The 14,724-nt window shown below is 39.4% G+C and overlaps 1 protein-coding gene across 1 annotated transcript in view; it reads left to right on the forward strand.

Moving 5' to 3' along the window:
• Positions 1-11,076, forward strand: part of fndc7b (fibronectin type III domain containing 7b) — a gene marked incomplete at its 5' end in the record, with an annotated part of 36,177 nt that extends 25,101 nt beyond the window's left edge. Inside the window, 9 exons of the mRNA XM_079588815.1 lie at positions 223-483; positions 1,663-1,923; positions 2,808-3,068; positions 3,909-4,169; positions 4,256-4,516; positions 5,442-5,729; positions 5,987-6,223; positions 7,386-7,451; positions 9,539-11,076. Of these exons, the coding sequence (XP_079444941.1) occupies positions 223-483; positions 1,663-1,923; positions 2,808-3,068; positions 3,909-4,169; positions 4,256-4,516; positions 5,442-5,729; positions 5,987-6,223; positions 7,386-7,451; positions 9,539-9,813 (2,171 nt within the window). The 3' untranslated portion in view covers positions 9,814-11,076. The remainder of the gene's footprint in view (positions 1-222; positions 484-1,662; positions 1,924-2,807; positions 3,069-3,908; positions 4,170-4,255; positions 4,517-5,441; positions 5,730-5,986; positions 6,224-7,385; positions 7,452-9,538) is intronic.
• Positions 11,077-14,724: the final 3,648 nt, after the last annotated feature.

A 14,724-nucleotide genomic window follows, 5' to 3' on the forward strand; every position in this document is an offset into this window, starting at 1 on the left:
ATTACAGGCAGGTGTGTTGGAGCAGGGTTGGAACTGAATTCTTCAATAAGGTCACTCTCCATGAGAAGGGTTGGAAACCCTTTGGCACTTACAAAGCAGCCATTTCACTACACTTTAGCAACCCCACAACAACACAGTAACATCCACTTAGAGCACTTTGAGCAATACATCCTGGCAGCCACCACCAAGAACAGATGTATGAAAAGTGCCTTTCTTTTTTAGCGCCTTGTCCACCTCAGGACGTTGATGTGCGGGTGAACTGCTCTGCTGGCTTCATGACTGTCACATGGGCAGTCAATCCAGATGCAGAATCTTTCCATGTGAGAGCAGCGACCAGTGGAGGAGCTCTCCTGTCATGTGACTCCACTAGCACCAGCTGTTCAATCGCTGGCTTGCCATGTGGACAGTCATATTCTATCACTGTGACGTCTGTCAGGGGTGGCTGTGAGAGCCAGCCCAGCTCTGCTGTCAATGTTTCCTCAGGTAATGTTTCACAACAGCATAAAATTACCGTTAAACCACCGATATAGCATGCAGATATTAGTGATGCGCGGGGCACGGTAATATCCGCGGGTAATCTGTGAGTCGGGCGGGGCAAGTAATATAAAAATTATCTTCTGAATTAACTGCAGTTGGATGACATAGTACTAACGTGTTTAAAGCAAGTGGCAACCTTCTGGTCTCTCTCTTGAAACCACACGGAAGTGACTTAAACTGTAATTCATCGACTGGCCTCTAGAGACAGACTCCAAAATAGAGTCATGTTCTCCATAGTTAAGGGAGTGGCCACTTGAGTGACAGGTGGAATGCCGCTGATGTGACTACTAGCCGTTTGTTTGCTGTCTGTTAGCATCACGTCACCTCAGTTAATCCGTCTCTTTGCCCATTTTCGGTTTCGGTTATCCGGGAGTGACGCGCTGCCAAGATGGCGACGGCCGTCTCTGCCCACTTTGGGCTTCAAAAAAGCTCTCATCCTTGTAACCTATACAGTACATACAGATCCCCTAAAGGGACATGGTCGTGAAAAAAAAAATGAGATGGGAGGAAAGAATATATGTCAATGCTTTTGCGTTCTCTCTCAAAAGTTTTGTGACCCACTTTGTTTGTGTTTGCAAATAACTTAAAAGGTTTAGGAGCGAATGCAAAGTTTCTCGGGGGAACGCAAAACTTTTGTGAGAGAACGCAAAAGCATATTTTTATTCCACGACCATGTCCCTTTAGGGGCTCTGTATGTACTGTACCATATCCAAGTTCCTTTAAGACAAGTAATTTCACTCGGCGGCCATCTTTGAAACGCCTCTCGGGCAGCAAGTGCAGCTCCTGTCTCTTTGAATAAGGGAAACATCAAATTCTCCAAAACTGTTCGCCAAGCTTACGATTAAATTTAATATTTGAAATCACCAATGAAATCTGACAACAACTGTCACTCATCTGACTGTTTCTAGAAGGCGGGACTTATTCCGCCATATTGAGCATCGCACTTTTCCCCATTCAAAACAATACGAATGACGCGTCTTGTGCAATTCTATAGTCTTTGAGCATATGTACTGTACTGTCACAGACAATACAGAAAACTGCTGTTCATTTTTACTGCAAAGGATGTCTTTGTGGAAATGCCTATTGATCCTAGCAAGCTAACAGATTGTATTTGCATGTTTTTAGCTCCTTGTGTCCCGCAAGGAGAGGCAGGAAACCTGGACTGCATTACGAACTCGGCCTGGGTGACGTGGTTACAAGCAATGGGGGCGGAGTCTTACTCTGTCCTGGCAGTGGAAAGGGGCGGAGCTAATTCCAGCTGCTCAGCTACAGATCTGCACTGCAATGTTCCCGACCTGCAGTGTGGAGCCACCTACACCTTCCACATCACTGCCCTGAATTCATTCTGCCGAAGCGGACCCGGCAACACCTTCCAGATTCAGACAGGTGCAAACACCCTCAAACACCCTAGTCTTCCATCTGGCGCTCTTCGTGTGTTGGTCAAAAATGGCCGCTAATTATAATTTTTTTTCCCCATAAATACCCAGTTAAGAGAATATAGTTCACATCCTCAAATAAATCAACACAGTATATACATAATTATCATCATCAAATATATACATAATAATTATCATCATCATAAGCCTAACAAGAGCAAAACGTTTTGTAGGAAAAAAATTTATATATACACATTACAGACAGACATAATAAATATGTCCACAATGTTACAAATACATGCACTGTAGTGAAGCTAATAGTCAATACCCTATAACACATATTTATAGAAAACAACTAAAATCATGTGATTCATTCATACCACAGTTATCCAAAAAGCTTATTTTAAATATTTTAAGTAATTAAGTGAGTAATCTCATCCCTCCAGCTTGAAGAAAAAAAGAAAAAGAAAAAAATCCTTAAATTGATCTTGATATCTAAAAGAAATTAGCTTTCAGTAAGACTTTGTTTGGCTGCAGTACCAAAAGTTTTCGTCTCCCATTAATTTCCAATGCAGACATTTCTGACCGCGAGATGCACAAGTGTGACAATTTTTTTACAGGACCATTTAACCTTTTCGAATAATCTCCATTTTGTGTGTGTGTGTTCACATAGCAAGTGCAAAAAACCTCTACGAAGTTTTGTACCATTCCAATGAAGTTAAAAAAAAAAACTTAAAGTTTTTGGGTCTAAAATGACCGAAGAGCACCATATGGTTAAAAATTCAGATACTCCTGGAGCTTTCAAGCTGCATCCACCAACTGTCCGAGTCTGTGTTGTCTGTCTGTCTTCCTGGCGGTCTGTCAGTTTCTGATCTCTGTCTCTTCTGTCCGCAGCTCCATGTGCTCTCACCTCCATCACTGCACACACGGACTGCTACAGCAGCCATATAACCGTTGGCTGGCAGCTGAATGAAGGATCCTCCTTCTATGTGGCCACAGCTGAAGGTCATGACCAAAGCATTTTGATGAGCAACAGCACAAGCACGTCCTGTGACCTCACCGGAGCGAAGTGTGGAATGCAGTACACCATTATAATCTCTGCGTCCTCCGACAAATGCAGCAGCTTGCGGAGTCCCCCTCTTAAGATGAACACAGGTACGAGGAGTACACAGGCATTAAAGGAGTAGTTCACTTTAAAATGAAAATTACCCCACTATTTACTCACCCTCAAGCCTTTCTAGGTGTATATGACTTTCTTCTTTCAGACGAATACAATCTGAGTTATATTAATAAACACCCTAGCGCTTCCGAGCTTTATAATGGCAGTGGATTGTGACCATCAGTTTGAAGCTACGAACTACACGCGGCTCCGGAGGGTTATAAAAAAGGCCTTCTGAAGCAAAGCGATGAGTTTGTTTAAGAAAAATATCCACATTTAACACGTTACAAAGTAAAGTTCTTCCGGCCAAAGGAACATACGCAGTCTACTTGCGTCTTAACTTGCGCAACTTGTGACGTCGGAAGTAGCGTAGTGCGTCATGGCGTAGAGTAAATATCAGCAGTGCGTCGCATTACTCGCATTAGTGGCGCTTAACACTTAAGTCGAATCCGTATGTTCGTTTGGCCGGAAGCTAGTTATTTTACTTTATAAAGTTTTAAATATGGATATTTTTCTTAAACAAATGCATCGCTTCGCATTATAACTTTTGTAGCACTTTTATAATGAATGGATGCACTTTTTTGAGCTTTAAACTGATGGTTGCAATCCACTGCCATTATAAACCTCGGAAGAGCCAGGATATTTTTAATATAACTCAGATTGTATTCGTCTGAAAGAAGAAAGTCATATACACCTAGAATGGCTTGAGTAAATCATGGGGTAATTTTAATTTTAAAGTGAACTACTCCTTTAAGACACATTGCACATGTGATTGAGATTTTTAGAGCTACATCAAATCTGCATAATTCACACCCACCCATTTAATTATCTTACAGCACCTTGTGTTCCTCAAAATGTAACAACGAATCCGGTGTGTGACTCAAACGGCATGGTGGCGTCGTGGTCACCCTCTCCGGTGGCCGAGTCGTACTCGCTCACGGCCAACGGTGGAGACGGAGATGTGCGAACCTGCAGAAGCACCACGAACAACTGCACACTGCTCCACTTGCACTGCGGACAGATTTACAACGTTAGCATTACCGCTTCGGCTGGAAACTGCACCAGTTTGGCCAGTCAGCAGGTCACCTTCCATACTGGTGAGACCACACATTGGCTTTAAATTAACAGCATTATGTTTTGTCGTGAAATCTGTGACATACTGTATTCCTTCCGGTCTAAACAGTGCCCTGTGAGCCACAGAACATGAGTGTAGCAGTGCAGTGTGACACCAGGACTGCCACACTCTCCTGGCTGGAGAGCCAAGGTTCACTGAAGTACTTTACATGGGCCCAAACCATGGATGGGAACACACTTCCCTGCGACACCACGGGCACTTCATGCAGCTTCCAAGGACTGACGTGTGGGACATTGTACAACTTCACAGCGCATGCTTCGGATGGGACCTGTAACAGCTCCGTCACTGCGCCAATGCAGAGGGGAGCAGGTACTGTATACGGCCAGATATATCTGAGAATGTTTATCTCAAGAATATTTGTATAGTTTTAGTATGATATTTCTATAATAAATTATACTGAAAATGACATTTCCTTGTGTTCTTGTGCTGGTATTTTCAGTCAAGCACATCACCTGGATGTTTTTTTTCTGGATGATCATATTTCAATCTAACAATAATTGGTGTAATTATTTTAGTAATAAGTGCACTTTCAATGTACTTACAGTGTACAAGTGAAACTCGAATTTTTTGTGCTGAAGTTTAAAAAAGTTATTTAAGTAATTCAACTTAAAAGTTGAAACTAATATGGTATATAGACTCATTACATGCAAAGTGAGATATTTCAAGCCTTTATGTGTTATAATGTTGATGATTATGGCTTACAGCTTATAAAAAACCCAAATTAAAATTTGAATATTGTGAGAAGGTTTTCATAAGCTGTAAGCCATAATCTTCAAAATTATAACAAATAAAGGCTTGAAATATCTCACTTTGCATGTAATGAGTCTATATAATATATTAGTTTCACCTTTTAAGTTGAATTACTGAAATAAATGAACTTTTGCACGACATTTTTCGAGTTTCACCTGTACTTACCCACAAGAGTAACGTAAAGTAACTACATGGGCTAAGTTGAGGTTTAGGGTTAAAACCTTTATTACCCAGTTATGTTTCATTACTACAATAAGTACATAGTATGTTCATGCGAAACAGGACTGTGAAATAAAGTGCTACGTTTTCTTTTCATATTTCGATTTAGCTTTATTTTTATTCCAGTTTTGGTCATTTTAGAACTTCAAGTTAAACTTACAAAATTTCTCAGTTTAGTTTGTCATCTAGTATTTATATTTCAGGTTTATTTTTAGCTAACAATAACAAGACTTATTAATGAACCCTCTGTTGAACTCTCCCGTAGTCCCATGTCCTCCTGCCACCGTGCGGGTGAGAACCCATCTGATGGACGACGCCACTCTCGTCAGGGTCTCCTGGAGTTTTGTAGACTGTCCTAACGTCACGTACCTGGTGACGGTGACCGGCCAAATCCAAGACAACCCTCAGTCCAATATGGACGTGTCATCCTATTGGACAAACCGCAACTACTTTGAATTACCCGTGCCCTGTAGCACCTCGTACAATGTGACGGTCCTTGCAAAGAACTCAGCTGGGATCAGCAGACCGTCTCAGACTGTTACTGGTGTCACAGGTACCACACGACAATTCAGATTTGTTTCTTTACCTTTGTTAAAAAAGTTTAAATGCATCTAAAAAGTCTAAGGCAGATGAATAATCTGTCCATCAATAATTGTCAAGCCAAGATACTAAAGACAGTGTATAATAAATAGTTGATATAAACTGATATTAAAACAGATCTTCTCTGTCTGAGAAAATGCAGCAGTTCAAGATAACTCTACTTGTATAGAATATTTTCTTACTTGTCTATTACTCTGTTTTCTCCTTCAGTGCCCTGTCCGCCGATGAACGTCACCTTCACGGGTGATAATTCCTCCGCCACAGTGGCCTGGAGGTCGTCAGTTCTCACCACAGGATACAAGGTTTACCAACTGCGCCCGGACGGCCAGGTGCCGGTCTGTCTCACCTCAGACCTCAGCTGCCAGGTCTCGGGCCTGCTGGCCTCTAATGTTTCTGTGACCGCCTGGAACAGTGCCGGAGAGAGTCTTTCCTCTAGAGTTACTACTGGTAAGAAGAAATACAGACATGTGGTTCATAACCAAGCCCTCGTTTAATGCACGGCTAGCTGTGGATTATCCCGCTTATACCATGGTCATTTGCCAGCATTGACCGGTTAAACCTGTTAATGATGTTTGAGTGCAATATTTAACTGGAGAGGTAATGACCGTTATTTTCGGTGACCATGATTTGAGGTGTGGTAACCGTAGTATAAGCAGATGAATTGACTCCGGTCCGATGAATTATTAGAAAATAATGCACACCTGAGGTGTAAAGGCCATGAAGTGACCTCTTCGGGTATTAATTTTTTTTCTAATAATTGAACTGCCTGTCGTCAATTATTCCTTACTTATTTCCAGGGGCGCCTTAAGTTAACCTGAGGCCCCTGGGCTACAGCATTACAGTACAGCCCCCCTCCCCCAGATACATTTTTTTTTGTTTAGCTTTCTGCCAATTATGTCAGAATCTATTTTGTCGGTACACCTGTTAATTCAACACGGTGTGTATGCTTCATAAAAAAATGGGCCATATACTGTATAGGTGAATATGCAAATTCACTCTTTGCCAGTAGGTGGCGCTTGTGGAACAGCAGGAGTAGGTTACATAAACAAAGCAGCGCTGGTCGTATAAACACTACATAATTATAGGCATCGTACGGAGTTAATATGAAAAGAAAATGCCATCAAAGAATTCCTGGTTGAAATGCGTTTACGGGAAGGCTATTGCTCCACCATATTATATTAAACACCATAAATTAAAATGTGAATTATTCAACAGCAGTAGATCAAATCAATCGATTGTGAGTCCTGAAAATGTACGGGTGTGACAGTCTGTTTCTAGAATGCTGCTGTCACTGCTGCAAACTCTTATTTATACAAATTATTACAAATATTTTACAAATATAATTTTTCTGCAGCCATCAGGCCCCTCCCCAGTGTAGGCCCCTGGGCTAATGAACCCTTTCAGCCGATCAGAATTGAGTTTCCAGACAGACCATGATATCATTATTTTTAATGAACAGAGAAAAATGTAAACTATTTTCTGTGGAAGCTGACCTTAGCTGTTATTTAAACAATACATATTACTTTAAATAAGTGCATATTTGACAGGTACATCTTTATCTTGCATGTGCAAAATGAAATGATGTTGTATTAACACAAATCTTTTACAGGCCAAAACTTAAACCGTCGGAAGAGGAATCTGAAATATGCGAGGATGAATGCAGAACTGACTCCTGGTGAGATGAACTACAGACACATTCACAGCTTAATAATTAAGAGTCATTTGGATACACAGAGCAATATATACAAATTATTATATAAAATATACAGATACTGTATATTTTATATAATAATTTGTATATATTGCTCTGTGTATCCATACTGTATGATAACACTTTATTTTAGTGTCCATGTTACATGTAGGCTAATTTGTAGAACATTTTACATATTCTATAGTAATTACATTAAATAATGCATAATTCCATGAAACTTACCCTAAACGAAACTCTATTCCTACATGTTGTACATGTTATTAATTAATATTACTCTGTACTTAAAAGTATAAATGTGTAATTACACCGTACAATTACACAGGAACAAGGACACCTTAAAATAAAGTGTAACCAAATATATACATACAATACTTTAAACATTAGTTGAGGGTGAGAATTGATTTTCATAAAGTTTAAGGTGGGTGACTATCACAAAAACATATTCAGGGCAAAAAATAATTAAGCACATTTTCTCTGAAAATTCTCATAACTGTAATGGTCATGGCAAACATTCATTTGTTATTTTTTAGTACCATCTTGTGGTAGTTTGGTGTAACAACAAACTGAACATTGATAACTGTGAACTGTTCTCTTAGTGAGCCTTGGAGAGCCTTTGCTTTTCTTTTTTTTTCTTTTCTTTTTTACAAAAGAAGAGGAAATAGTTAAAACCTTTAACTTTACTCCTGCGTCTGACCCTTTCTTACTTCTGTTAGCTATCTGTCAGAGAAGAAGAAGAAGTGTTATTTATATAGCGCCTTTCCATAGCTCAAGGTCGCTTTACATTGTACATTACGATACATTTAGACACCCACACATGCATTACAGTCACATAGGATACATATAGTAACATTATCCAAAATGCATGTTATATAGATATGTTTTTAACTGTAGCCACAGATGAGGTATTACAGTGTAAGAGGTAACAAATTCCATAATTGAGGGGCATTAATACTAAATGACCTTCCACCTACAGTAGACAACTGGAAACGAGGAATGGACAATAAACCAAGTTCAGATGATCTAAGGGACCGGGCAGGGTGGTAAGGGTAGAGTAGGTCAGACAAATATTGGGGAGCAAGGTTAGAAGCAATACCTTAAAGTGGATACGGGATGCCACAGGTAGCCAGTGAAGGTCGTGAAGCAGAGGAGTAATGTGAGCAGAACGCCTAGTGGAGGTGAGAACTCTTGCTGCAGAGTTTTGAACTCACTGTAATCTTGCAATACGTTTTTTTGGGAAGACCAAGAAATAAGGCATTGCAATAGTCCAGGCGTGATGTGATTAATGCATGAATTAAGGTTTCAGCATCAGCTAAAGTGAGAGAAGATCGTAGACGAGCAATATTACGAAGATGGAAAAAAGAGTTCTTAACAAGAGAAGAAATATGAGAGCCAAAAGAGTTCTTAACAAGAGAAGAAATATGAGAGCCAAAAGAGTTCTTAACAAGAGAAGAAATATGAGAGCCAAAAGATAGAGTTTGATCGAATAAGACACCAAGGTTACGAATCGATGACGAAGGCTTAACGTGAATTCCATCAATATCAAAGGACTGGTCCATCTTTTTGACAGAGGTAGTAGAGCCAATCTCTAATATCTCGGTTTGTTTATCATTTAATTTGAGGAATTTCAGGGACATCCAATGCTTGATGTCCCTGATACATGCAGTGAGTGAGTCAGGCAGAGATGGCCTATCGGAGCTGGTGGTAAGATTGATTTAAATATCATCAGCATAGCAATGCCTGCGTGTAATGTCACCGAGTGGATATATGTAGATGATGAAGAATAGAATGAACATAGTAGAGGAAACACACATTTGGGACAGAATAGTAATGCCTGGATGTTTGTGTTTTTCACATTAGATCCTCTTTATAGAATACTGTCATACAATGTTTAAAAAAAATCACCATAAAGGCAGTACAACAAGTACAGTACACTCATGAATATATATATTGAGATACGGATATTGTTGCGGTGAAATGTTCCCTGGACAAGTTCTTAGCATTATATGGCCAACTGAAGTCACATATTTAATCAAATGTTGTTGCCTCTACAGACCAGCTGTCCATCCCTGAGGTGACGGCCGCTCATGTGACAGGACAGTCACTGCAGGTCGAGTGGTCTCATGTGACAGGGGCGGATTCCTACACCCTGATCCTAACAGAGGACACCCCGGCTCTGCCTGCGGAGGAGGTCCTGGCCGTGTACAAGACTGAGATCGCTACAGTCACTGACCTAAAACCTGCAACACGTTACTGTGTCATCGTGTCTGCCAAACACGACAGCATCCAGAGCGCTTATTCCCAGCCTTTGTGTGTCACCACCGAGTAAACTGACGTCCTGCCGGCTGGACTGTACAGGAATGTAGATACAAAACCAACAGAAGCTAGAAACTAGCATCTTCTCTTTCTTATGTTCCATGATAACTATGAAAAAGAAAACAAAATCAGCCTATTTGTCCTATCAGAAAATCTAAACAAATATAATTTAAAATCCTTGACTGATTATGTCTCATTAACTAATCCTTTTCTAATTAACAAATTACAACATTTCTGTGATGTAATATCTAATATATAACCATTTCTGTTGATTGAAAAGCAAAGACAAGGTCACTTAAAATTAAGAATAGATTTGGAGAATACATTGATTGACGGTAGAAACATGTTGTAACTCATAGTTTTTTAAGAAAGTTTTGCATTTATCTTAAAAAGTACTTTTCTGTAACCAGATTACACAATGATTCAATCTTTATGTTAGATCAAATAAATGGTTAATTTATCAAGCATTATTTTTAAACTATACATTGTATTTTCTATCTGGTGTATACAACTTACATAGCTTTGTTATCAATCTGCATAAGTACTTTTTTACAAAAAGCCATATGAAAGAATTAAAGCCTGTGAATGAAAACTTCAAACATCTTAGCCAAGCGATGTACTTCATCTTTTCTTTTAATCCCCCGTTATAAAGCAACATGCTTTTCTTCTATTAAAATCATGTTGCATGATTTTTCTTTAAAGCTACACTGTGTAATTTTTTATGTTGATTCTTAGCAAAAACCACTTTTGTTCTTTCAAAATTATATGTGCTCATTAATGTATAATTACTTCTACCAACTAATCAAGTATTCTCGTAAGTGTAGAATCTGCCATTTATAATACATACGGGTGAGCTGCTCGAATGGCGGAAGCCATGTTGCGCCTCAATGTGAGGGGGAGATTACTCACGAGACGCGACTGCCGGCAGATTTGAAATAATACGGCCACCGTAGGAGTTAAAACGCCCTCGGAATGGGAGGGGCTAGAAATTAAAATTCAGTTGGTAGTCATATACAAATTCACCGCTAGATGGGAGTAATTCCTGCACAGTGTAGCTTTAACAATCTGAAATCAAGATATCACCCCATTCATGCCTTGATTCGATCATCGCCCTGGTGAAATTTTAGAGTATTTTGGATTTTGTGCCTTTGTCCAAAGTGCCATGATTGTCTTTGAAGACTTTGGCACACCTCAAAAAAACACGGCTGCCATCGGCAAATGAAGTTTGAGCACCTATTAGACTAGATTAACGGAGGCCTATCAGAAAGAAACTCTGTGGGCATGTTCGACGTATGGCCCTAGAGGTCTGTACGAATTTTGAAAGAAATCGGCCTCTAGGTGGCACTAACGAGCGCCTCTGAATCACATGGTGTTTCACACATACACACAATATTCATATCATCTGTTAGATCTCCTCATACTGAACAAATGTGCCTCAAGAACCAAATTGATTGCCTCACTTTTGCAAACTAGTCCTGTGTTTTTTTCCCTTAACCTCAATAAAACCAATGCAGCGCAATTCTCGGGACTCTCTAGGTCAATAATTATTTTCAAAATTTCAACTTTACTCTTTGGAAAGCTATATCAGGGTCATTTAGAAAAAGCCTATAAATCCTTAATGAAAACTCGAATGATATTAGCACATGTGACATATGATTCTAAACAAGCATGCAAACTTTTATGGAGATTGGTGGCTCCATAACTGTTAAAAAGCTTTAAGAACTATTTATTTCCATATGGAAAATTGCCTGTATTGGCTGTAAATGGTCTTTTCCATCTATGATCTACATGCTTGCTAAATAAAACACAATATCTTTTTAGGCATGTGCTTAAAGACCTGAAAGCGCTTGAACCAGTTAATTGCTGATTGCAGCTATATTTAAATCAGATGTTTTAATTATCTGTGTGGGAAAAATATTAAGATGTTATCATCATTATCTAGCCTACTATCTCACTTTCATTTGTTCTCAATGAGTTGGTCATGGCAAAAAAAATGTGTCGCCGTTTTTTCCCAGCAAAGACAGCTGGAGGAATGGCATAGTGTTGCCACAGCTAAATTGGGTTATTTTTGTCACAGTGTTTGCTAGATATACTTTTCTTTAAATTTAAGCCATTTTCAATGAGTTGGTTTAAGGCTAGAATACACTACAAGTCATACAATCTGAACAGATAGAAAGGCATCATACACTTGCCGACTCATACACTTGCCGAAAACTGTGCATCACAAAATACTCTCTATAAATATTGGTAAGACTTTTTAATAAAACCTGCGAAATAGGGATACCGACTACTTGGAAACAGTTGCAAAAACTGGAAAGGACCAGTTACAGGCCTATTGCCCTAATATCTGATCTGTGCAGCATTATGGAAAGAATGGTTATTTTTTAATGAAATGGATAAGATGGGTATTGGAAGGAAAATGGTTAACTGGATTCATAGTTTCAAGTCAGGATGGGATCATCGTATTCCAGAAAATACTACAGTATATCGAAAACGGTACTCCTCAAGGTAGTAAAATAAAATGATTAGTGATGTTTTTCCCAGGTTGGAGCAGGAGTTGAAAAGTCTCTGATTGTGGATGACGGAGGGCTGTGGAAGAGAAGGAGGAATGTTGTGTAGAAGTACGTAAAAGTACGCGGAGTGCGATTAATAAGGTGTAAAATTGGACTTAAAAATGTCGCTTATCATTGTCGATAATAACACAGGTTATATGTTTCTCAAAAAAAAAGAGAGAATGTCTTAGTGTAAGATTACAGCGACAGTATACACACCTTTAGAACAAGTGTGTGTGATACGATATTTGCAGTTCACATTCAGAAATGTTTTGATAAATGCAAAAAAAATAATAATAATAACATCACAACATTTATTTCCATCAAGAGGTGCATACATTTTTGGTTAAGATCTTGTAATCCAAGAGTCCAGCACTCTGTAAAGTCTCCTCCAGCACATACCACAGACGTTCAATGGACTTAAGGTCTGGACTCAGAGGTTTAAATTCATGTCTGACAATGATTCTTCATGATGCTCCTCCCAACCATTCTTACACAGTTTGAGCCTGATGAATCTTTACATCGTCATCCTGGAATATGGCCATGATGTGTCTTCCTACATGATAAGCGACACACTCCATCTATTAGGGTTAGAAGAACAGTTGCCAAACATATAAAATGCTAGAAACATAATAATCACTGCAATAATGATCCAATCATAGACTCTTGAGCATTTGCCTAATTTATTCATTTATTTGGCTAGGGAGTGTACAATGCATTAATGATATACTTAAAGCTGCAGTCCGGCACTTTTTTGGGTTTAAAAATATCAAAAAAGACATTTGTGAAAAAAAAAAACGTAACCAGCCAGTGTTCAAAACGATCTGCTTGCCTTACCTCGATTCAAAACGGTAAGCTTGTAATAATGATTTTAATTCCAGTGGTACTGGTGGATTTCCGCGGGAATTTCGAGCATGTCTTTGCGTCATTACGTCACTTCTGTACACATAGAGAAGGAGTCCCCGGCTAGCGTGTGTGGATCTACTGTCTATGGTGTGGATGATGGAGGTGGAGATTTAGCTTAGCACTTGGTATGGCGGATCCCGAAAGTTTAAAGCGACAATCACCAGGGACAACTGGAGATTCACCAGTTGTAAAACACAAAGACTTCGGACTTCAGAGTGGCTACAGAAAAAATATATTTTTCACGTTTTGACGTGATATAAGCAATCGTTAGATTTAATCAGCATGATATAGCCTACTGCAATGCTTCCCCCCACCCCCCGAATTTGGTCAGAACAAACGTGAATGTTACTTACTTGTTCAGATGACATTTTCCGATGAAAATTCTAATGTTGACACTTTCAAAAAGTATACTCTGAGATTGCTGATGATGACAGTAACGTTACAGTATCCACAGCGACGCAGCAGCCTCAATACATTGTGTTCATCCGCGCTGTTTCATGCCGATTTACTACCCACGCCCAGTTAATAATTCCGCGAATAACTGCAATTGCAGATTTCTAACAGAGATGGCGACAAAGAGGAAAAACGACGGACTGCAGCTTTAAGAAAGTTCAGTTTAATAGGATTTAGAAGGTAATAGATTTTCTTCTTTTTTTCGCTCTCTTTTTTTTCTTGCCCTTCCATCAATGATCCACACTCCAGCCCAGTAGGGGGTGGGAATGCTCCTATCGCTTGTTTGCCAACCGCCATAAGAAGAAAAAAGAAAAAGAAGAAGGACTGGGCACCACACACACGACCATCAAGTCGTTCTTACCTCGACAAAAAAATCTGTGCCCATCATACACGATTTTCAGCTAAATCTGTCAGCGCTGACTGTCCAACATGCAGTCTCAGACTTTGGGAAAAATCTACTCCTTAAGATGATGTAAATTGGGGCAAAAGTCATAGGCTATTCCTGCCTGGGCATCTCTGAACACATGTGTGTTTACATGAAAGGCTGGCATTCAGACTGTGAAAATAACACCGGCTACATGAATGGATAGCCCCATTTTATCTTTATCTAATTTACTTGTGAATAGTCAAACTCCTTCCTGCACTCATGGCAAATATAATGGCATTGTGGTTCAGTCTCACTTGTTCCTTGTTGTTCAGTAAGTTCACTTGAATTTCATTGATATTTTGGCTAAATTTCAAAGTTTATCCGCACCTGTTGTACCACAAGCAGCCTTGATTGGTTGGCTATAATTTAAGAAAATAGGAAACGACACCAATTGGTGACTTCAGTGAGAGCGAATCGAAAGCAAACAGAGCCTCTCTAATCTCTCTCACAATGTCATACACTGATCGGTCTGCACTGGGCCGTAATCAAGTATAAGTTATACCAAAAAAATAGATATTTCAATGACAATGACAAGTCATTAGGTGTGTTATAACACACCTAATGACTTGCCATTGTCATTTAAATA

The sequence above is a fragment of the Phoxinus phoxinus genome, assembly GCF_949152265.1.
Source record: "Phoxinus phoxinus genome assembly, chromosome: 18".
Taxonomy (NCBI): Eukaryota; Metazoa; Chordata; class Actinopteri; order Cypriniformes; family Leuciscidae; genus Phoxinus; species Phoxinus phoxinus.